General features: G+C 40.5%; 1 protein-coding gene across 2 annotated transcripts in view; it reads left to right on the top strand.

Annotated features, from left to right (window-relative positions):
• LOC136122172 (ubiquitin-conjugating enzyme E2 E2) overlaps positions 1-24,534 on the top strand; it is a 338,665-nt gene that overhangs the window by 257,893 nt on the left and 56,238 nt on the right. For both annotated transcript variants that reach the window (XM_065876010.1, XM_065876011.1), the window contains one exon: positions 729-861. In XM_065876010.1, the coding sequence (XP_065732082.1) occupies positions 729-861 (133 nt within the window). The remainder of the gene's footprint in view (positions 1-728; positions 862-24,534) is intronic.

Genomic DNA, 24,534 nt, shown 5'->3' with positions numbered 1-24,534 from the left:
GCTTCCCTTGCTTCACTGTTAACCCAGCATCATCATCCAATAAACATTTACTTACTAGGCACTGAGGACAAGGCAAAATCTGTTCCTCAGAGAACTTCCAGGGAGGGATGGCAAAAGCAAACAGTTACACAACACAGGTATAAAACAAAAGGATGCATCTTATCTTCTATAGACCACACTAGTTGGAGGGTGTGGACGTTGGCCAGGAATCTTTGGGTAGAGAGAGAAAAGAAGATTCAGATGGGAATGATACTTGAGCTGAGTCTTATCAATGATGAACATTTACTGATCTCCGTGAACCTCTTTTGTGTTCTTAGTTAACAAAGGATTAGAGTATTTTTTTTCTCTAGTGTCCCTTGTAGCTTTGAAAATTTATCTTTTTGACACTATATCACCCTTTTCAGGATCTCAGAAATAATTTTATGCTTTATCAAACATTTGTGCTCCTACCTCTGGTCTACGGTCCTTGGAATCTTTAGTTTCATAAGTTTAGGGTTATGAATGGCAAAACAGAATCTTCTTGGTTCTGTTTTATTTAGTAATACCAACATATTCCATTTATAGAATACTGATGATGTTGACAAGTGACTCCTTATGTAGAATTAATCTATTAACTTCGGTGTGTTTTTATGGAATGGCTCAATTTATTGTTACCATAAATAGATATTTTTTAAATTCCAAGCTTTATATGATCTCTAAGCACATTTTATTTGTATGTCTTATTTCAGTGCTGGACCCAAAGGAGACAACATTTATGAATGGAGGTCAACTATATTGGGACCCCCAGGATCTGTCTATGAAGGAGGGGTGTTCTTTCTTGACATTACCTTTTCACCAGACTATCCGTTTAAACCCCCCAAGGTCAGTATGAAGTATTCATCCGTTTCTAGCAATGTGTTTTGTTGCATATATATATATATGTGTGTGTGTGTGTGTGTGTGTGTGTGTATGTGTGTGTGTATACATATATATATATATATATATATATATATATATATATATATTCTTCAGTGTACATACCTAGGAATTCATGTCTGTTCTCTTAGCATAGGCAACTTCCCAGGGCTGATTGTATGTAAATGGAAGCAGAATGTGAAAAATTGTTTATCCCCTCACCCCAGCCCTTTAAGCATACTTCGTTGCTTTTTTTCATCCTTCCTCATGTCGCCTTTCTATGGTACATGTTTGAGTGTAGCATAAGACAGCATGTTATGGGTGGAAGTAGGGGCAGAGGGTGGGCTGGTGCCAGCCCTAGAGCCAGGGGAACCAGACCTGACCTGGGGGTGAGGGAGCCCACCACGGCCAGGCTTCCGGCTCCAGCTGCGAGCTTTGAGTTTGATGCCTCCAGGGCTCAGCTGCCCGTGTGAATTACACATGCACTAAGTGGAGAGTGTGACCCACAGAGACTGAGAAATCATGTCAGGAAAATGCAATAAAGAAGAATTTATAATAGTCCGTTAATAAGAATGATGGATTAATGAAAAGCCACACATAAATGACTGAAGAAAGTATAAGAGCAGTGTCATCAGAACATGGGCGAATTTTCACTTAAGACAAGATTATATCCTTTAAGAATTCTTCACATAGCTTTCTACTGCCTGTAAGTCGGTCATTTGATGACTTTAAATTCATTCTTTTTTTTAATTTTTAATTTATATTGGAGCATTTTTGATTAACAATGTTGTGTTAGTTTCAGGTGTACAGCAAAGTGATTCAATTATACATATGCCTGTATCTATTCTTCTTCAAATTCTTTTCCCATTTCGGTTATTAGAGAATATTGAGCAGAGTTCCCTGTGCTCTACAGTAGGTCCTTGTTGGTTATCTGTTCTAAATATAGCAGTCATTCTCCACTTTGGAAAGGAAAAGACCCAGAGGGCATTGACTCTGTCTGTTGGCCACCAAGCAGAATTCTTATTTCATCTGGCTTGACTTCTCAATGTAGAGGGAAGTAAAACCTATTTGAGTTGTCGGTTGGAGTGCACAATTTAAAAAGCAAGACTCAGACTAGACCTTCACCTTCCTGTGATCCCCCTCCCTGGCTCCTACCTCCCCTCTTTTATTTTCCTCTCTCTTCCTTTCTTCCTTCCTTTCCATTGAGGTTTGGATCTTGTTTTGGTATCAAAGCAAAAAGTAATAACTACTGGGCTTCCCTGGTGGCGCAGTGGTTGAGAGTCCGCCTGCCGATGCAGGGGACACGGGTACGTGCCCCGGTCCGGGAAGATCCCACATGCCGCACGGCGGCTGGGCCCGTGAGCCATGGCCACTGAGCCTGCGCGTCCGGACCCTGCGCTCCGCAACGGGAGAGGCCACAGCGGTGAGAGGCCCGCGTACCGCAAAAAAAAAAAAAAAAAAAAAAAGTAATAACTATCATTTTACCAAATAGGAAACCCATGCACAGAGAAACTAAGTAACTACCCAGCATAATCCGAATGATATCAGGATTGAACCCAGGAAGTCTGGCTCCAAAGCCTGTGTTCCTTACTACATTACACAGTACATTTTATCCAACATGACAGAGCTGGTGGCACTGGGACCCCCCAGGGCTGTATTTGGCCAGTTTTTAGTGATGAAGCCCCAGTATAACTAATCTTTATTTTCTCCTTTTACTGGGTGGGAACCTTACGTCTTCCCTTCTACTTTGGACCAGCCCATAAGTCATCTGGTTTTACCTGTTGCACTGCCGGTGACGCGAGGACCTTTCTCTGCAGCCCCATCAGTTACGGAAGCACAGGTGGTGAGAAGGAGGGAAAACTCAGGTCAGGCAGTTGTGCTGCTTATAAGCCTGGTATGGTCTGTTCTATGGAACATACATCTCACAAAATGCGTGGGCTTCTCCAGCTTCTGCATGACAGAAATGTGTAGATTAAACAAACCCAGGAGGGAAAACGGATTCATAGGTTAGATAAAATAATTCCGTTTCTGAAAAGGCCTCCTTGATGGACTCGAAGGATCGGCCAAAACTAGCAAGGTGGAATGTAAACGGCTCAAGGTATACTATTTCATTGAAAATTCAGAAAGAAATCATGATACAAGATAGGAAAGAGAGACTTGCTTTATTTTCATATAAATAAAATGTGTGGCCTTCTGAGTACAATTCTGTGGGAACTTGAAGTTCTTGAAGCCTTAAGGAGATATTTTTAGGAGCGCAATCTCTGGAACTCTGAGCCCATCGGATGGTATCAGGAGTGCCTCATTGCCTTCTGAGCTCTTCATTTGCAGAAGGACAAACAGGAATAAGCTGGGGAGGGAAAGAACTATTAGCATTCTTGAGTTTCTTCACTGGAGTGGGCGTCCACTGTGTGAACCCATCTCTCCTCCAAAACACCCTAGTAAGGCTGGGATGTTCCCTTTCACAGAGAAGGGGACTTAGATGAGGTTTGGAGAGGTTTTCTAATAATATACAGCCAGGAATCTACTGAACTTGGCCTCCAGGGACCATGTACTTCCCACTGAATTATACATAGTTAGCCTGGAGATGTTTACTAGGAAAAATAGGACCTAGGAGGAACGTGATAGCTGTTCTCTGATGTTTCAGAAACTGTGTGGGGTTAGACTTGCTCCTGGATGGCTGGATGGGACAAAAATAGAAGCAGAAGGGTGTCAGTTACAGGGAAGCAGATTTCGATCCCACATGAGGAAAATCTGACCCATCCCCGGACAGTCTGCATTTGAATAGCTTTGCCTCTGAGACCAGGCTTCCCTTTCCTGGGAGTGTTCAAAGAAAAAAGCTGAATTAGAACCTCTCAAGAGTACTGCCAGAAAAAAAACTAAATCCCTCCAGTGGATAAATTTGATTAGACAATCTATTAGGACAAAGAAAAATCACACTTTGGTACTTAAATTATCATTTAAATGCACATTTATTAGAAACCCATGGGAAGTTTTCAAAGCAAATTATCACCACCTAATTTATCAGTTTTGGAAATCGGATTTTGTAAACAGAGGTGTTACTCTAAAGGGGAAGGTTTGCGAGTGTCTTGAAAGCTGTTCACTAAAACAAAGACTTACTAATAATTTGGAAGTACCACGCCCATCCTTTCTGGTCTCCTGTTACTCTAAATAGTCCATATTTGTGATCAAGTTCTGTTTGTTTCTCTGTTTCCTTCATCCTTTGCTCTTCTTCCGATAACCTTAGGCACACACTTTGATTCGTGCAGCATTTTCCAGTGCCCTGAAGAATGAACCAGGGTAGCTGTAGGTGTCAGAGAGAATCGCTGATGAGAGCAGAGGTTCACAAATCAACCTGATCGGCCACTAATCGTTGTCAGATATCTAGCATAAAATGAGTCTGTTGTGCCATTGAATCCACGAGACCCCTTTTCCCAAACTCTCAGACTGGGAATCCTTACTGAGAACTTTTAACTACTGTCGTGCTCAAATCTGTCACTTAGAGGGCAGTGGAGTGGCTTGGATGCCTCTTCTTGCCACAGGGACTTTTTGAATATCCCGCACTCCAGCACCTAATTTTTCACACTTTCAGAGGAACCATTCCAATAATTCCTTCCAGAACTCACCTAACTTCTAACAAGGCAAGCAAAACACATTTTTCACGCGGTATGTAATGTTCATTACACTTAGTTTACTAGTTTTAAATCAGTCAAGTACTAGTTGTACTTTCAAATGCTGTATCTCAGTACGATTTTTAGTCCGCTGATTTTTTTATCTAATCAGTATGTTTATTGCCTCTTTTACTAAATGCACGGCATGTCTGTTGGTATGATACTGGTAGTTGTCTCTGATGCCAAGTCTTTAGTTGAATACTTAACCACCAGTGATGTCATTTCTCTGAGAAAATATCTGTTTAGTGAAACTTTATCCAGGAATAATATATATATGGCCAGAAAGAAAAGCATAATACTCCCATAACATTGTCTGTGGAGCCTTTAACCATACTCAAATATTTAAAATATTTTTGATCAAAAAAAAAAGATAGAAAAGCATAATAAATCGCTGGTATGTCCCAAAGTCTTTTAATACTGTATTTCTTTTTCGGTGTAGACATACATTTTAATGTTATAATTCAGATGTCTATTTATTTGTAAAGTAGGAGTTGTTTTATATCTTATTGGGTATTACATTTGCACACTCATATCATAGATAATTACTCCTGTGCTCAAAACCAGCACTTTTTAAATAGTCTAATGTGTAAATATTTTCATGTGTACTTGAAAAATTCAGAAGCAAAATAATGGAATATGTTTCATTGCTATAGTATTTTTTTTCCTGCTAAAAACGCTTTGAAAAGATTGTGACACGCTGTGTCTGGTATTTCGTATCTTAGAGATTCTGATGACATACATCCTAAGGATAAGGGGTCTTGTTAGGTAACAGGTCAGAGCTGTGTTTTTGTGGTAGAAATACATAGACATAGCCTATTCATAATTGGCTTTTTCTGTCTCCCTGTGGATCTGGGTATTTTCTAAAATAAATAAATAAGTGGGCCTTCTCCGTAGATCTAAGAGTGGGTCGGTAGAAGGATCAGACGTGCTTGTTGTTTATTTTTAGTATCTCGGGCCACCTACACCCCAGTGAGATGTACTATACTGATGCTCGTACCCGTTACTGGAAAGCATTGTTCTCGTGGTAATGGCAGGACAGTATCTGCCAGTAGGTGTCTTCCAAAAAGGAATGATAAAATTTGTGCCTAGGATGTTTTAAAAAGTAAACAGAAAAACGACAGGCATACATATTTGTTTGAGGAAAAAAAAGCACGTTAATATTAGCAGTCTCTAAAAGCCTTTTAATAGAGCGCGTTCCTCCGTTACAAATTGCATCAGATACATTTAAAAATAAATCTTAACTTAGAGATCATTTCAGAGTGTATTGTACGTTTTATGGTTTGGTTTTGTTTTTTTATGAAATTAACTGTGGTTTGCTTACTAATGAAAAGTCAGTTAATAGGAGAGGTATTAATTGCTTTCACAGAATGAAATAGATAATGTAGGTCCGTTAGATTTTCAAATTTTTCATTTTCTTAAATTGGTAAGTCGAGGCTAGTTGTGAATGAAGTAGCTAACTAGTTATACAAGAAGCAACGATACCCAGCATTTGAAAGCCAGAGAGAGATCTGAAATTAAAGTTCATCAGGGATTTCCATAATTTTATTCTAACTAGGTTATTATTATTCACTTGCTTCTGTTGTTGTTGCTGCTTCTGCCGCTGCTCAAAGAGGAAAGCTGACAGTGTCCCCCAGCATTTTCAGAGACAGCAGTGGTTTACACGTGTAACCACATGTGCTCATTCACTCTGGTCTTAGAGAGAGAGCACACAGTTGTCATGGAGCGACACGAATTCACTTGTTTGTAATCTGCGTTCATACATTCATATAAAGCCTGGCCATGGATCAGGTGCTTTCACACGGATTGGCTCGCCTATTTGACATGTCCAGTTGAACACCCAGCGATCAGGTCCCAAACCAGACTGTTGACGACACAACCCACCCGCCTCCTGACAATCCAGGTCCTCCAGTGCCCCCACCTCAATGTATGGGAACTCCATTTCTCTAGTTGCTAAAGCTTAAAACCTTGACTCTTCTCACACAGCCTAGCCAGATCCCATCTCACCAGCTCAAAATAAATATTCAGCATAAACCCAGATCTAACCATTTAGTAATACTCTTTCTAGTAGTAACACTCTGGCCCCGGCCTCCATCAGCTGCTTCCCTCCCCTGGATTACTGTGGAGTCTCCTATGTGATCTCGCTGCTTCTGCCTTATCCCTCCTGCAGTGTATACCCCTGCATCAGAGGATCCATTTAGAGTGTGAATCAGAGTGTGTCCATTCTTGGCTTAAAATCTCTCCATGATTCTCACCTCACTAAGTAAAAACACGCAAGACCTTACAGAATCATGCTGAAATCGCCAACTGTCACTCTTGGTTCCAATACTCTAAGCAGGCTCCTTCCATGGAGCCTTGACATTTGCTCTTCCTTCTGCCTGCATTGTCTTCCCCCAGAAACTCACGTGGCACACTCCCTGCCTCCCTGCAGTTATCTGCTCAGTGTCACCTTCCAGGGAAGGTCTCATGTGACAACCCCCAACTCGCCCTACCCCACCTGTGAACGTGGCTTTTCTCCATAGCACTTCTCCCTCCTGGCATCCTGTGTTTCTCTGTTTATGAGTTGGTGATGCTTCCCTTTCTCTAGTTAGCATGTAAGCTCCACGAGCACAGGCACTTGTCTATGTTTATGTCACTTCTGAATTCCCAGCACCTAGAACAATGCCTGGCGATCCAGTAGGCCTACAATAAAAAATGTGTTGAATTAATTTAATCCATACAACTTTGCCGTGGAGATAGCATTTACCCTCCCACACACACTTCATAGATCAGAAAACTGAGGCCCGTGGAGGTCACGTGGCACACAGGTCACATAAGAAGTAGGTAGCAGAACTGGAGTTCAAACCCAGTTTTCAACTGAACCTTTCATTCCCCAGGTATAGAGAAAATTTAAATTACTTAAATCCTGGAAGAAGGCACACCTGTTCTTGGATTTTACACTCTGGTATAAGTTCACTGTATTAGGTCATTCTCTAAAACAGGTTTTTGGGAGGGAGATGAAAGAGGTGATCCAGGGAGAGAAGAACGCTACGAAGAGATTCTGAGTCCCTTGCAGTTTTGCCAAAGGCACCTGGGGCTCTTCACCAATGAGTTCCTAATTAGCAGACTCTGCAGTATTAAATCTGTGTGGAACAGTAAATACTGATTTCTGGATTTTGCTAGCCCTAAGCTAAAGGTGAAGTCATTTCCTAGGTATAAAAGGAACATACCTCAACATACTAAAGGCCGTATACAACAGACCCACAGCTAACATTATACTCATTGGAGAGAAGAAATTGAAAGCGTTTCCTCTAAAATCATGAACAAGGCAAGGATGCCCACTCTCACCGCTCCTATTCAATATAGTCCAAGAAGTTCTAGCCAGAGCAGTTAGGCAACACAAAGGAATAAAAGGCATCCAGATAAGAATGGAAGAAGTAAAATTGTTATTATTTGCTGATGATGTGATCCAGTATAGAGAAAATCCCAGAGAATTAGTCAAAAAATTGTTGCAGTTAATCAACGATTTCCATAAAGTGACAGGATGCAAAATCAACATACAGATATCAATTGCATTCCTTTACACTAATGATGAAGCATCTGAAAAAGAAATAAAGAAAACCATCCCATTCACAATAGCATCAAAAACAATGAAATACTTAGGAATGAATTTATCCAAGGAAGAGAAAGACCAGTACAATGAAAACTATAAAATTTTGCTGAAAGAAACTGAAGACACAGACAAATGGAAAGACATCTCATGTTCATGGATCAGAAGAATTAATATTGATAAAATGGCCATGCTACCCAAAGCCATCTACAGATTCAGTGCAGCCCCCACCAAAATGTCAAAGGCACTCTTCAGAAAAAGAAACAATCCTAAAATTTGGGCAGAACCATGAAAGATCCTGAATAGCCAAGAAAGAATAAAACTGGAGATATTGTGCTCCTGGATTTCAAACTATACTACAAAACCATAGTAATAAAAACAGTACTGGTACAAAAATAAGCACATCTACCAGTGAAAGAGAATAGACATCCCAGAACCATATGGTCAACTAATATTTAAACAAGGGATCCAAGAATGCTCAATGGGGAAAGGATAGCCTCTTCAACTAATGGTGCTGGGAAAACTGGAAACACACACAGAACGATGAAATTAGACCCCCGTCTCACACCACTCAGAAAAATCAACTCAAAATGGATCAAAGACTTCAACATAAGACCTGATACCCTAAAACTTGTGGAAGAAAACATAGGGGAGAAGCTCATCCTTATTGGTCTTGGCAGTAATTTGGGAGGCACAACACCAAAAGCACAAACAACAAAAATCAACAAATGGGGCCACATCAAACCCACAAACTTCAGCACAGCAAAACAGACAAGTAACAAAATGAAAAGACAACCTACCAAATGAAAGAATATTTCTGCAAAGCACATATTGGTAAGAGGTTAATGTCCAAAATATATAAAGAACTGTCAATTCAATAACAACAAAAACTGATTGACAAATGGGCCGAAGAACTAAATAGACATTTCTCCAAAGAAGATACACAGATGGCCAACAGGCATGTGAAAAGATGCTCAACATCACCCATCGTCAGGGAGATGCAAGTCAAAACCACAGTGAACTATCACCTCACACCTGTCAGAAAGGATGTAATCAAAAAAGACGAGACAACAGGTGCTGGTGAGGATGTGGTGAAAAGGGGTCCCTATCTGGTGGGAATGCAGATAGGTCCACCCACTATGGAGGTTCCTCAAAAAATTTAAAAATGGATTTATTTACCATATAATCCAGCAATTCCATTTCTAAGTATACACCCAAAAGAAATGAAAACAGGAATTCAATGCGATATATGCACCCTCATTTTTATCACAGCTTTATTGACAATAGCCAGGATACAGAAACAACCCAAATGCCCATCAGTGGATGAATGGATAAAAAAGATGTGATACATATACACAACAGAATATTATTCATCTGTGAGAAAAGAAAATGTCCTCCCATTTGTGACAACATGGGTGGACCTTGAGAACATTATGCTAAATGAGATAGAGAAAGACAAGTACTGAACGATAGCACTTATATGTGGAATCTAAAAAGAATTAAACGTGTGAAAAACAGTAAAACGGTGGTTACCAGAGAGGATGGGGCTGGGCGGCATGGTAAGAGTAATGGTGTTTAAAGGTACAAACTTGTAATGAGTAGTAAATAAGCCATAGAGATGCACGGTATAATGAATATAGACCAAATACTGTATTATAATTATACAATTGATAAATATAGCTACATCGGCAATCATGTTACAGTATACAAATTTATCAAAGTAACACATTTTACACCTTAAACTTATACAGTGTTGCGTGTCAAATTTATTCAAATAGGTAGGGAGATCTAGAGAGAGAGAGAGAGAGATGGATATATACATACATAAATGGATGGATGGATGGATAGATGCATAGATAGATAGATGATGGATGGATAGATGGATGGATAAAGTAACTACTTTTCTATGTGGAGCCCCTGACCCTGGCCTGGCTGGTCTTCAGCGTTGCTCAGTTGAGCTGGCAGGAAACTGGGCTCTGCTCTGGCTCTGGAACTCCTCCAGGGACCTGCCAGGGACCAACTTCCTCTTCCTCTGCTGCCAAATTACCCATTCCCTGGAGGGACTCCTTTACTCCTTCCCTTCTCCCTCATCTCTATCCTCAGCCTTTTCACAACGGTGTCACCACAGGCCTGAGCATCCTCAGGACTGTTAGCACTGAGCACTGCCTTTTGGTCTCGTGGCCCGTCTGGTACCACTGCCACTGCCCGACACACATGCCAGCTGTCGTGTGTGCCCTGCTCTGGGCCCCGTCCCTGCTGAATGTTCTGGGGGGAACTGCCGGGGCTTCCTGTGTCGGGGTTCTGACCAGGTTTGGTGTCCGGTGCGTGATTTCGTCACTGCCACGTGGCTGATCGTTGTACTGGTGGTTCTCTCCAGGTCCGGCCTGGCCCTGCCGTCGGGGTCCTCTGTAGCCCCCAGCAGAGGCGGTGACCGGGCTCCACGTGGTCATTCCACTCACAAGGCTGATCTTTCTTCTCTTCCGCCTGCCCTTTGGCTGTGCCGGATTCCGAATGATTCCAATCTGCTCTTGTATTATCTCAGAAGGACCAGATGATCCTGTCTCTTAACAGCAGCACCAACCCCATCATTGACTTTTTCTTTGGCTCCTTTAGGCCCCCGAGGCATCAGAGACTCTCGGGTTGGTTCTCCAGGGGACTTTGGAGGACATAACTGGGGTGAGGAACGGTGGAGGAAGCCTTCCTCAGGAAACCGTGGAGATTCCAGGAAACAGGTTCGTGCAGTGATTCTGTATCAAGCAGGGTTCAGTCAGAGCAGTGGTACAGCTGGTTCTCCCCATCCACGGAAATGCTCCAGCATCTGCAGTCAGTTGAATCCACAGATGCAGAGCCCAGGGATGGGGAGGGCCAACTAGGAGGGGCTCGAGCATCCTCGGCTTGTCATGTACTCCGGGAGTTACTGGAACCCATGCCCTGTGGCTACCGAGGGAGGACTGTTTACTCATAAGAGAGTCTACGTACAGTTGCGTAAGGAGATATATATGTATCTGTAGGACCCCACACAGCGGTAGGTTCTGGTTAAATCGTCTCTGGGAGGCTGCTGTCTGATGCTAGAGCTTGAAGTCTGCAGGGCAAGCTAGAACCCAGGAGCATGAGCTAAAACCCACGAGAACCGTCGGGAACTCATGTCAGTCTCTCGTCGCCTGTGGTCGTGACGATACAGGAGTTCTGCAGAAGAAGGTGGCTCCCGGCACCATCGAGGTAAATAAATACGCCCCCAGGCCAGGGGTCGGAGGAGCTGAAGGAGTGTCCCGGGGAGGGTGGAGCCCTACGCCAGTGAGATGAGCCTACAGAGAAGCAGCAACACCTATGAGCACCTGCTGCCCCGGCACCAGCCTTCCACACATGGAAACCATCTCTCTGCTCCCTTCTTTCCAACCACCGACTCTTGCGCACAATGCCTCTTGGTGCCCACCTAACCAGACACGTGTATGGAAGGGAATTCTGCGCAGCGCCGTTCAGCCTAACCGGGTTGGCACTTTTCGGACTCATCACTGTTTACCATTGTCAACTCGGCACCCATAAACACCTCATTAAACCCCACTTAAGCCAAACAAGATAATAAAGCGAAGTCAAGCTTCTCCCTAACCCTGACACCTACACCGCATACACCTGAAACATAGCATTCATTTTCCTAAAAGAGGACACATCTTTTCATGTGCTATACACCATTTATATATCTTTTTTAAAATGTCTGTTCAAGCTCGCTATCCATTTTTATTGTTGTTTGTCTCTTTACATTGATTTGTTGGCACTCTTTGTATATTTTAAATAAAAATCCTTTGTCAGATTTATGTAGTTCAAATATTTTTCCCCAGTCTGGGACTTGCCTCTTCATTTTTGAAATATCTTTTTGTGGGCAGAGGTTTTTGTTTTTTATGTACTCTATCAAATTTTTTATTTTATGGTTAGTGCTTTATGCATTCTGAGAAACCTTTGACCACTCCCAAGGAAGCAAAGATATTCTCCAATATTTTTTCTTTTTTTTGCTTTTTCTTTTCAATTTAAAGGCCTGCCTTTTATACTGACATTACAGCTTTTTGCCATTTTATTGTTAAAATGTCCTTTCTTTTATGAAATTACAGTCCTTGTAGATTGTAGATCCCCCTTCCACTCATCTGTTTATTTTCCAATTTTTTTTTACAGTATCATAATTTTTGCTTTTACATTTAAATGTATGAGCCATTTCAAATAAATTTGTGTGCAAAATTTGAGGTAGGGGTCAAGGTTCCTTTTGTCCCATACAGTTATCTGGTTGTTCCAGCACTGCTTGTTGAAAAGACATTTTTTCCCCCCATCACCCCCATTGAATTATTTATCCCCTCTGTCAAAAACTAGCCTTTATAAGTATGGGACTGTTTCTGGATGTTCTGATCTGTTCTCTTAGTCTATTCCAGAAATCAGCAAACTATAGCCTATGGGCCAAAGCCAGCTCACTGCCTGCTTTTGTAAATAAAGCTTCACTGGAACATAGCCATGCCTGTTCGTTTACATGTTGTCTGGGGCTGCTTTCCTGCTCCAGCACCGGGGTTGAGGAGTTGTAAACGAGACTATATGGCCTCAAAAACTAAAATATTTATTATCTAGCCCTTTATAAAGCAAGTTGGCTGATCTCTAGTCTATGCTTAAACCAACACCCACCGTTCTGATGACTGTCGCTTTGCACTAAGTCTTCAAATCAGGTAGTATATGTCCTCTAACTTTGTTTTTATTTTTCAGGATGATTTTAGCTACCCACGTCTTTTGCATTTGCCTAGAAATTTTGGAATAAACTTCTCAATTGCCGTAAAAAATCCTGATGGGATTTTGTTGAATCTATTAATTAATTGGGGGATAATTGACATATTAGAATAGTCTTTGAATTAAAAAAGTAAAAGAAATCATTTCACAGGCCGATTTCATACTTAGTGCCGAAACAGCCTTGTATCCTCAGTATCATGACTGGGCTATTACTTACATTTCATGAGTCAGTAATTTGTCTTTTTAGTTCGTTCTCCTTTTTCATAAACCTTTTAAAAATGCTGTGCTATACTTTAATGCTGTGAGAAATTTCAGAATCAATGTGGTGAATAAAAATAGAGCAAAACAGTGGTCATTGTCTTTCTGCTTTTAAAACAAGGTACATTGTATCCATCTGTGTGCGCAGCAGCTGCCCCAGCTACCACCAATATAAGAGTTACTGAAAGTAGGATTGGATTTTGTTTGTTTTGAGGGCAAGGAATACTAACTTTATTTGTTCTAAACCAAATATGCCCATAAGCTAATAGGAAATCAGCCATTAGGCTGACAGGAAGTTCAGTGTAGTCACATTTTGGGTGGATTCCTTTCTCCCTAGCTTTCCAGAATCTGAGGCAGTTAAAAACTTTGGAGAAAGACTTTTGGTTTTTCACTGTCTCCTCTGAAATGCTTATTGCCCAAGCCAACTTAATCTCTTCAGATTGGATCGACTCAACCACCGACACCTTTGCCCAGCTCTGATGGAGGTGGTGTGTGATCAGCCCCTCTGATATCTACCGTCCTCCCCCATCAGAGCCTGGCCGTAGATATGGGGGCTTCGAACAAGGGTTTTGCTATGTCCCTCCACGCTCTGGAATTCCTTCTCTGTGGAGTGTGCCCTTCTTCCAGATGGGAGTCGGTGTTTGTGGATATTACTGTCAGCATATCTGGGAGAAGTGGGCAGGTCTACATCTCTTCACAAAGGTTGTTCTTCTACAGGGAGGTTAAATGAACAAAGGAAACTGGAGTGAGACGTTCGGATGTTTGGAAAACAAGGAGTTCTCTTGCCGTCACAGCCAGGGAAAGATGGCAACTCGTTTATCAGAGAGATTTTTCCAAAGAAAAATTCACAGATCTAGACAAGTGACACCCTCTCCTCGTGGGTTTTCTGAAAAGAAAAGGGTGGAGCCGCTTCAGGATGAAGTTTTCAGGATCCCAAACATCAAAGGATAGGGACCCACTAGTCCCAGAAAACAGCACTGGGAACTCTGAAACATCATGACCCATGGAGAAAGTTCAAGGACAGAAGGATGATGTTGAAGGAATAGTGTGGTGAAGAGGGATGCCTTCTGCGTGACTGCACCAGAAGCAACTTCGAATTGGACATTATCCCAACCTTGTAGGAAAGAGCCCCTGATGGGACCAGATCAAGACATGGAACAGACACCCTGGGTTGATGAAATGTCTGTCAATTTTTAAACAAATCACATCCACTTGAGAAATGGGATGGGGAAATGGTATTCTACGTGTAAGAAAAAAATTGTAATATTCTCTACTTCATGTAAATGTGTTACTTTTGTTTGGATCGCTATAGTATGTTATTTTGTTCAAGTTTGGGTAGAGTGGGGAGGTCTGAGTTAATTTTTAGGACTTCCAGCCAAATATCACCCCATTATAGCAAATGATCACGTTTCCTTGATTTTTTTTTTTTTTCCTTAGAGGTGAAACCGGATCTCTTGATGAGATAGCAGCCACTCACAGATTTGCTCAAGCAGGTCCAAGGAAAATTAGGGAGAAAAGAATGTTCTCAGTTCCCAGTTGGTCAAGATCAAAAAGTCAGTATGTAATTATGACTTGTCACTGAGTTAGGGGAAAGATATGGTCAGCTGGCCCTTGGAGGTGTTATGCAGGTCTCACCCTGCAGAGCATAAGAAGAAACAAAGTCAGAAGTTAAAGCTTGTAAGTGAAATAGATTGAGAATCAGACAGTGACAGTGATTTATTCATACGGGTGTAGCTATTCTAAGCAATCAGATACATTCTTCTGATGGTATCAGTATATCGGGAGGAACTTGCCAAAAATTCTTAGAAGTTGGTTGCTTTTTAAAACGTCTACTTTAAGACTAATTTATAAAGCAGAGATTCATTGAGCCCTTACTACTTTCCAGGCCCTCCATATATAGACATGAGTAAGAGGCACCCCAGGAAGCACGGAGACAAGGAAGGGGAACAGTTAGGGGCTTTGTTTCCAATTCTGTTGACATTATGATGGTTGTGGAGCGTGGGGTACTGGACATCATACTGTATTTTATACTAATGTTACGCTGTACTTTTGCATTCATTATCCCACTTGGTCCTCTCACTTTGAGAGGCAGGTTTCATTATCACAGGAAGCTAAAATTTAGATTAAATTATGTGATCAGGATCACATCGCTAGTAAGTGCCAGGGCCGGGATTCAAACTCCTGGCTTCCTGATTTCCAGTCCAACACTTTTCACACCTAAAGTAGCTGAGCTGTGCTGAGCTGTGATCTTGCTAAACACACAGTAATTCAGTTTATTGACAACAGCCGTACTTTCCATCACCCCATTGCATTCTTTTATGTAGTTAATGGAGAACATCCTTTTTGCCTTTCTTTCTGTGGAGAATTGGGTTAGATACGGGGTTTTGTTTTGGCATTTGCCAAGTTATAAACCTGTATACGTACTGTATATTTATGTTTCCTGTCTACTTGGCTACCAACTTATTTTAAATTCTGTCCCTATAGATTATATAAAACAATAGTTTCTACAACAGGGTAATAATACATAAAGAAATGTGTTTATTTCAGATTATTTCCAGTTATTTTCTTCATTTCCACACTTTTTCTTATCTTCCTTCTTTCTCAATTTAAAACGTCACCTCTTCTTTAGTGGTTTGTCTTTAACCAGACTATTTCATTTTTTAAAAACAGTGTTAAATAGGTGATACGCATATGCACAGTAAAAAGTTCAAACAGCATAAAAAGTGTGCGGTAAAACTGTCTTCCTCCCCATTGCCTGGCATTCATTCCCCTCCCAAAGACATCATTTTTTTTCTGCATTTGCTTTTGTTCATTTACCTTCAAGATTCTCCCCTATTCATATATGTAGATCAGCTCCATTATAATGATATGTTATTTCATTGAAGGATGTTCATAGTCTACATAACAGGTTCCCTACAATGGGCATATAGGTTATTTCCACTGTTTTCCCATCACAAATAAGGCTTCACGGACTATCTTTGTACTTGCTGTCTTGTGTAAATATAGCTGTAGGACAAATACCTAGAATTTCTAGATTGCTAGAACAAAGGATATATGCATGTTCAATTGTAATAGATATTATCCTTCTTGCTCTCCAAAGAAGTTGTACCAAGGTTCTACTCCCAGCTTAGGTGCGTCTGCCTTTTCCCTACATCCTTACCCAGGCAGTGTGGCACGGCCAAATATTTGACCTTGACCAATCTAATAGATAAGGAAGAATGTTTAATTATAATTGCATTGCTCTTATTATGAATAAGAATAATACCCTTTCATGTGTCTGAAGGGGTTGTCCTTTTTCTTATTAAATAAGAAACCTTGGGCTTCCCTGGTGGCGCAGTGGTTGAGAGTCCGCCTGCCGATGCAGGGGACGCGGGTTCGTGCCCCGGTCCGGGAAGATCCCACATGCCGCGGAGCGGCTGGGCCCGTGAACCGTGGCCGCTGAGCCTGCACATCCGGAGCCTGTGCTCCGCAACGGGAGAGGCCACAACAGTGAGAGGCCCGTGTACCGCAAAAAAAAAAAAAAAGGAACCTTATAGGAACCTATGCTCTTGGGAGTTCAGATGATAGCATTTTTTAGCAATAAATTATTTATAATTAAGGTATGTTCCTTGTTTTTGTAGATATAGTACTTTGCACACTGAATAGACTACAGTATAGTGTAAACATAACTTTTATGTGCACTGGGAAGCCAGAAAATTCATGTGACTCACTCTATTGTGATGTTTGCTTTATTATGGTGTCTGGAACTGAACGCACAATATTTCTGAGGTGTACCTGTATAAAAATCAGGGCAATCGCATTAAGTTTGCTCACAAAAATGTTCAAAAGCATCTTCTTAAAGCAGTACGTAAAACTTCAGTTCGTGAGATTACTTCCACGAAATTGCATTATCACCGTGGACCAAATCTGTAAGACAAGTTGTTGAAGGGGAGATACGTTTTTACCTTCCTCCGTTTCTAGAGGAAGAAAAGCTAAATAACTGTAGCAGTAGAATCTTACACTGCAGTATCTCTAACCAAAAATATCTTGTTCCTCCACTAAGCTAGGTATAAAGTAAGTAAATGTGTATTATAACAGTCAACAGTGCTTGAGAAAATACTCCTCCTGCATTGTAACAAAGAACTGAAGAGTTCACTTAAAAATTTTGATAGTGAAAATGTGATAATAATTAGAAGTTTGGATAAAACGTGAAATTTACTCTTGTATCCTCTCTTTTTAACCTGTTTCGTGAATTGATTCTTGTGGTCAGTGAGGAATAGAATTACTCCTAACCAGGCCAAAAATATCCCACCGTGTGACTATAAAGTATAATACAGGTTTTAAGTACCTATCTGAGAAATAAATTGTCTTAATTTAATGTTTTACCACATCTTAGAAGGTAAATCCATCCATCAGTTGGAGTCATGGGACCTCTGATGACATGTGTCTTTGGAAACCTCAGAATCTGTCAGCGAGGCCGATGTAACCACCTTAACTGTGATGAGATGTTAGTTCTTACTACTAACAGGAGGCCGACTGCTTTGTCCTTTTAACCAACACATCACTAAAACAGGGAGAAAAATAATGAAAACCTGGCTCAAATAGGCTTTTAAAGAAAAGTAGATTCTAATATTGTCATGACAAAAATATATGAATCTTGTCACGAAGGGAAAAAAAGGCAGTTTGTTAGTCATTCTTACGTAGACATCTCCTATTTTTTAATTCTTCGTACTGTTTATTTGAAGTAGACACAAGGTAATAATATGTGTCAGACTTCTGGAATGTCTTTCAGTTCTGTTTTCTAATTTGAAGAATTTATTCTTAATCCTAACTCTACAATTAATATTTAGACTGTTACAGTCTCTACTGATGAACATATTAATCACAAGACTTTGAAATTTGTCCTAAATCAAAATTTGAGTAACAACACATTTCCCTTTATCAACTTTACACATCTGTCAGGTGATACCCGCCCCTACTACAAGGCTCTGTAAACCTAACTGTTGGCATATCAGAAGTTCTCACTCAGTTGTCATTTTTAATTATGGTATGTATGGCCTTTTAAAATGTAGATATTCTATATTTTCATTTCATTTGCTTACTGAATAAATACATGTTGACATCCTACACGCCCCTGTATAGGATAAAAATCAGTATCAGATAAAATCCTTGTGCTTAAGGACCTTATATGAATTTGTTCCCTTTGTAGATAAACATTCGTTGTTAGGCCATCTACCAAAATTCATTTCTAAGAGCTTTATTTAACTATGCATAGTACAGCTATCAGTTTTGTTAAATGAAGTTGGCACTGTTTATAAGAAAGCCACGTATGTGCGGTGCCGTTGTTTGCTTTTAAAAGGTAATATTTGTTATGTCACAGAAGCCAATTTCCTACAGGACAGAGTTGAATGTTGCAAATTATAGGGAAAGGGCCTCGAGGTTTTGGGTTGTTTTTTTTTAAATATTTATTTATTTAAATATTTATTTGGCTGTGCCAGGTCTTAGTTGCACCATTCAGACTTCTCAGTTGCGGCACGCATGTGGGATCTGGTTCCCTGACCAGGGATCAAAGCCCGGCCCCCTGCACTGGGAGCACAGAGTCTTAACCGCTGGACCACCAGGGAAGTCCCTCGAGTTTTTATTTAAGATACTACTTCAGAATTTTTTCCAGGGATAGGAGATTCAGGCAGCTGGAATAGAACATTAGAAAATGGGAGGGTATTTTTCCCACACAATTCTGAATCATTGCTATTTGACTTCATTTTTGTTGCTGTTGTCTCTTCTAGCAGATAGATTTCCACACGGCCTTAGGGAAAATTAACCTGTTGGTTGTTTTTAAATTAAGGTACAATTTATTTTTTTATTGAAGTAAAGTTGATTTACAATGTTGTGTTCATTACTGCTGTGTAGCAAAGTGATTCAGTTATATATATATATATATATATATATATATATATATACTTTTTTTGTCTTCTTTTCCATTATGGTTTATCATAGGATATTGAATATAGTTCCCTGTGCTATACAGTAGGACCTTGTTGTTTATCCATTCTATATATAATAGTTTGCATCTGCTAATCCCAAACTCCCACTTCACCCCTCCCCCAATCCCCTCCCCCTTGGCAACCACCAGTCTGCTCTCTATGTCTGTGAAAGCTAAAAATAGAATTACCATATGATCCAGCAATCCCACTCCTGGGCATATATCCAGATGAAACTCTAATTCAAAAAGATACATGCACTCTAATGTTCATGGCAGCCCTGTCACGACAGCCAAGACGTGGAAACAACCTAAATGTCCATCGACAGAGGAATGGATAAAGAAGATGTGGTACATATAGACAACGGAATATTACTCAGCTATAAAAAAAAAGAATGAAATAATGCCATCTGCAGCAACATGGATGGACCTAGAGATTATCATACTAAGTGAAGTAAGTCAGAAAGAGAAAAACAAACGTGATATCACTTATATGCAGAATCTAAAATGTGACACAAATGAACCTATCTATGAAAAGTGTTGGCTTTTTTAGGGAAGTCATCTTACAGAGAATACCAGAGGGAAAAAGACAAACCCAGAGCAACAGGCTTCAGAAGCCCTGAGGTGTGAAGCTAGAAGATAACCCAGGAGGTAGAACTAAAGAGTGAAGGAACAGTGTCAGGAATCACAGATTGTAGCAAAGACTAGACTGTAGACGGGGGAAAACCAGGAGCGGGACAGAGGAGAAGGGGAGAGATTGCCTGCATCAAAGAAAAATAGGCATGAAAATTTTAAAAGGAAACAAACCCGTGTAATTTTCATTAGATAGAAATAAAATGTAAGGAATCCCTCATAATACAAAACATTCCTTCGGTAAAACTTACAAGTAGTTCTTGAATGCTTGCCAGGAAGGCCAGAAGAGCTATGTTGCTGGTAGCCCTGCAGTTCTTGAATTTTTTTTTTTTTTAGGGGGGAGGGGGTGAGGAGGGAAACAAATATCCATCCTTCTGAGGATGCCTCAACCCAGGGGTCACTCAGAGTAAGAATTCTTGGCGCCGGAAGTTGGGGTTAGCAGATGCAAGCTATTATATATGGAACAGATAAACAACAAGGCCCTACTGTATAGCACAGGGAACTGGATTCAGTATCCTGGGATAAACCATAATGGAAAAGAATATAAAAAAAGAATGTATGTGTATGTATAACTGAATCACTTTGCTGTACAACAGAAATTAACACAACATTGTAAATCAAGTATAGTTCAATTGAAAAAAATTTTTTAAAAAGAATGGTTAACCTTGAGCTATGAGATATGTACCATCTTTCTTTTCCTGTGTCTGTCCCAGCAGGAGGCCTCCAGTGGGTGATGAAGGCCGTGATCAGAAATGGTTTTTCAGCCATTTCTGGTGGTTCTTTGCCTGCGGTGCTTGGTCCCTCCTTTCCTAAGGACCTGCTTCAGATTGTGGCCCGAGCTGCCCACCTGTCCTCCCTTCCCACCTCTTCTTTTTTGTCACCTATATCTATTTCTCTCTTGATTTGGTCAGCTGTTCAGACAGTATACCAAAAACAGCTTCCACACCGTTGATCATAGAAAAGCCATTTTATGAACTTAGGAATAAGTCAGTGTCATCAACTGTAAAGGATTCGTTCCACACGGGGCTAGTTTAAGAAGAAATGCTGTTGTAACAACCCTGTTACAAATTCTCCAATCCCCTGTCATCATGGTGCTCCTCTGATCAAAACTACAGAAGAGACCAGCTCCCTATTTTATCTCTGAACACCCAGCTCCCCCGTCCTTCCAAACAGACCTCAGTCATACTTTACTTTTCAGGCAAGTTACCTGGTACAGTATCGCAAGTACCAGGCCCCTTCGTTACATCTGTTCCCCGCAGATGTTTTTTTTTTTTTTTTTTTCAAAAAAAAAAAACCAGCTTTATTAAGGTATTTAATTTGCATACCATATAATTCCCCAGTTAAGGTATACAAGTCAATGGCTTTTAGTATATTCACAGATTTGTGCAACCATCACCATAATCGATTTTGGAACATTTCATTCCCCCAAAAAGAATTCTGTATGCCTTAGCCATCACCCCTCTAGCTCCTCATCCCTCACCCAGCCCTACACAGCCACTGATCTACATTCTGTCTCTATAGATTTGTCTAGTCTGGGTACTTCATGTAAATGAAATTATACTCTATGAGGTCTTTTTTTTTTTTTTTTTTAAACATCTTCATTGGGGTACAATTGCTTTACAATGGTGTGTTAGTTTCTGCTTTATAACAAAGTGAATCAGCCATACATCCCCGCAGATGTTTGAAGAATACTCACTAGGATATTCTAAATGGTGAGGTTTAAACTATTCAAAAATTAGATAAATCCAAGTGACAATTTTCAAGTCATATTAAAACATTTGTTTATCTTTTGTTGACTCTCTTGGTTTTTCTTGCCTTCAGTAATCTCACAGAGATGACAGGTCAGTTTGCAGAATAAGAGCAGTCACGATAATAGCATCGCATTTCTTCTCTTTGCTGAAAGCACTTTACATGAATTCTCATTTTACCAGAACTTGATCCGAAAAAGCTATTGAAACCGTGTATCGTTAGCTTTTCCGTCTAAAGTCAGACTGTTGAGATTTAGAATTCAAGTAAATTTCTTTATCCTCTTCCTGTTTTCTTCTGTTATTTTCAAAAAACTCTTAAGGGTTTGGGTTGTTTCCTTGTGTGTGGTTGTTTTGGTTTGTTTTCATCTGTTTCCTATTTCCTTCCTCCTTGTAACTTCTTTACTTTCTCTTGGAATTGCCTCAGCAACGAGCATTTGAATTCCTCCGAAGCTGTGTCTCAGTTTCTTTATCTGTAAAATGAGACTAATACTAATACCTGCCTCACAGGTTGATTATGTAATCAACACACATCAGTTAGAACGGTACCTGGCACATTGTTAGCTGTTTCTAATTTATTATCCTTAGTAGCTGTAGTTATCATTTTCTGTGATATACGTGACATACTTTTTAATTTCATGGTACAAACATAGGGAACCAGTTAGCCCCCCCCCGCCCCAGTACACACGCAAAGTTCGGGAACTTCTGTGGTATTTATGCACACTCTGGCACTTTGGAAGGACGTCTCGTGTGTGTCATGTAGCACTCACTGAGATTGTGGGCATTCAGCCAGCTCTATAATTGCTGTTAATTTACTGTATCATTAACAGAATTAGTCATTGTTTCATTTTAGACTGTTAAAATATAGTTTACTTCTAGACTGTTGTGGGCTATATGAAAAACCAAATTGCCCCTTCTAGCTAGTGATGATGAATACTTTGTATCGTGTTGTATGGATGCTGAATTATTAATCTCTTAAAATAAATAACTGCCGCTTCGTATGTCTACAAACATGAAATTGATTACTTCTTTTCCAGAGGATAAAGGAGGTCTGTATATTACTTCCGTTTTACCCATAGCAAATCTGTAAATAGGCTGCATCTCATAGAATTGCCTCAGGTAATGTGAGTCCTATAAAAAATGTAAACAAAATACAAAAGAGGGCATTCTCCTCATGTTTATGTTCATGTCACTGTCTTTAATTGAACAGCAGCTGTCATACGGTTGGTCATCTGTTACGCACTTTACATGGACCCCGTTAAGTATCTCAGCTGTTATGCTTCGTAATGAATTGTCGTTATGTAGAGACACTTTTGCAGTTTTAAAGCAGAAATGAATCATGTTGTCTTCCAAGTGTAGGTTCGGGTCAGCATCGCCCCCACACGATGGTTTGAGGTTCAGTGTCCCCAGGAACAGCAGCCTGTGGGATTTAGGCTAGACAGCAAGAGGACTTCCCACCAGCAGGCTGCTGGAAAGCCCGCGGGGACTGAGAAGACACCGGCACAGCCCTCAGCGTGGTGCCTGGCACACTCAGCGCCCCGACGGGACACAGCTTTTCCCCGAAGAGGATCTCCTTAGGCTTGGCCACGTTCTTCCCATCAAAGAGTTGGGGACTACCAGTGGACAGCAACACATGCTTTAATTGACATTAAAAAGCATACGGTAGCACATCAAGAAAAAAAAGAGGTGGGAGGTGATGCCTCTTAAGGGAGTATTCAACTCAGAGAGCTTTGGGGTCTGCTTTTGATGGACCCTCAGGCGTTGGTTGAGTATCTACTGTGTGTATGTGCTCGGTGAATGAAGACAGTGGGAACGTTTAAGTGATACTTTGGGCATACATTTCTGTTTAGACACCAGATCATCTTCATTTCCCCCTCAACTGTTTGGGAATCCATATATGACTATATGACTGGAAAAATTTGTCCAAGCCATGAAAACCCATTTGTAGAAAACTCAAACAGTCAGAATTTTAAGAAATTTCTTAATTGTTTGAAAGTACTGTATTTCTCTTTTCAGTGATCTTTAAAAGGCTGTTAAAATCCGAGTCTTCAAACGGTAAAGTTGTACTCCTAGGAATGTCCTGCTCCTAGAGCATTGTTAAATTTCTGTATTTTCCTTTTTTTTTTTTTTAACTGATTTGAGGGAGGAAACTTGTATATGCATGCCAAACAAGAATTGACTGAGCTGATCTCAGGCTACTGTGTCTTTAGCAGATAGTATCCTGTTCAAAATAAAATAATTGAGACACTAAATATAAGAGATTTTTCCTTTAGACTTTTAAAAAAAATTTTTTTACAGTAGTAAAAGTCACATAATATAAAACATACTGTTTTAGCCATATTTAACTGGGCAGTTCAGTGGCGCTAAGTACATTCACATTGTACATTCAGAACTCTCACCATCATCCGTCTCCTGAATCTCTCACCTCCCTAAACTGAAACTCCATCGCCATTAAATAAAGGTTTGACTCTAAGTCAGCTCTTCCTAGGCGGTGACTTCATCGCTTTACATTTGGGCACGTATAATACAATCTGCGCCCACACTAGTGTTGTCCCTGAAACCCATGAAGAAGCAAATGCAAAACACTCCACCATCCAAGGCACATGGGATTTCTACAGAAAAATAAATAATGTACACGGAGGATGAACTCACACTCAACAGTTACAATCCGCACTCTGATCCAATCCTGCCGTAAAGGAGAATCTGCTGGAGACCATTACTGAAACCTGAGACAGTGGAACGAGTCAAAAGAGACAAGATAATTGTTTAAGGAGTACAAGACGGAAAAGAAAGCACAGTGAAAGAACAAGTCACTGATAAAAAAGAACACACAAATGTGAAAAACCAAATTGCGCCTCATTCACTATGGGTATGTTCCTGAAGCATTCTACACAAATTGAGCTTTTATAAGAAGGGGTCTAATGATTGGTCCTTAAGTCATTGCAAGCATCGTGCCTTGCAGGAGGTAGGAGTCATCCATTGCTGTGTGGTTAGAAATTGGGAATTGAATACGGTGTCCCAACTCCCAATAGA

The sequence above is a fragment of the Phocoena phocoena genome, chromosome 4, assembly GCF_963924675.1.
Source record: "Phocoena phocoena chromosome 4, mPhoPho1.1, whole genome shotgun sequence".
NCBI lineage: Eukaryota > Metazoa > Chordata > Mammalia > Artiodactyla > Phocoenidae > Phocoena > Phocoena phocoena.
This window is presented reverse-complemented; position numbering and strand designations above follow the sequence as displayed.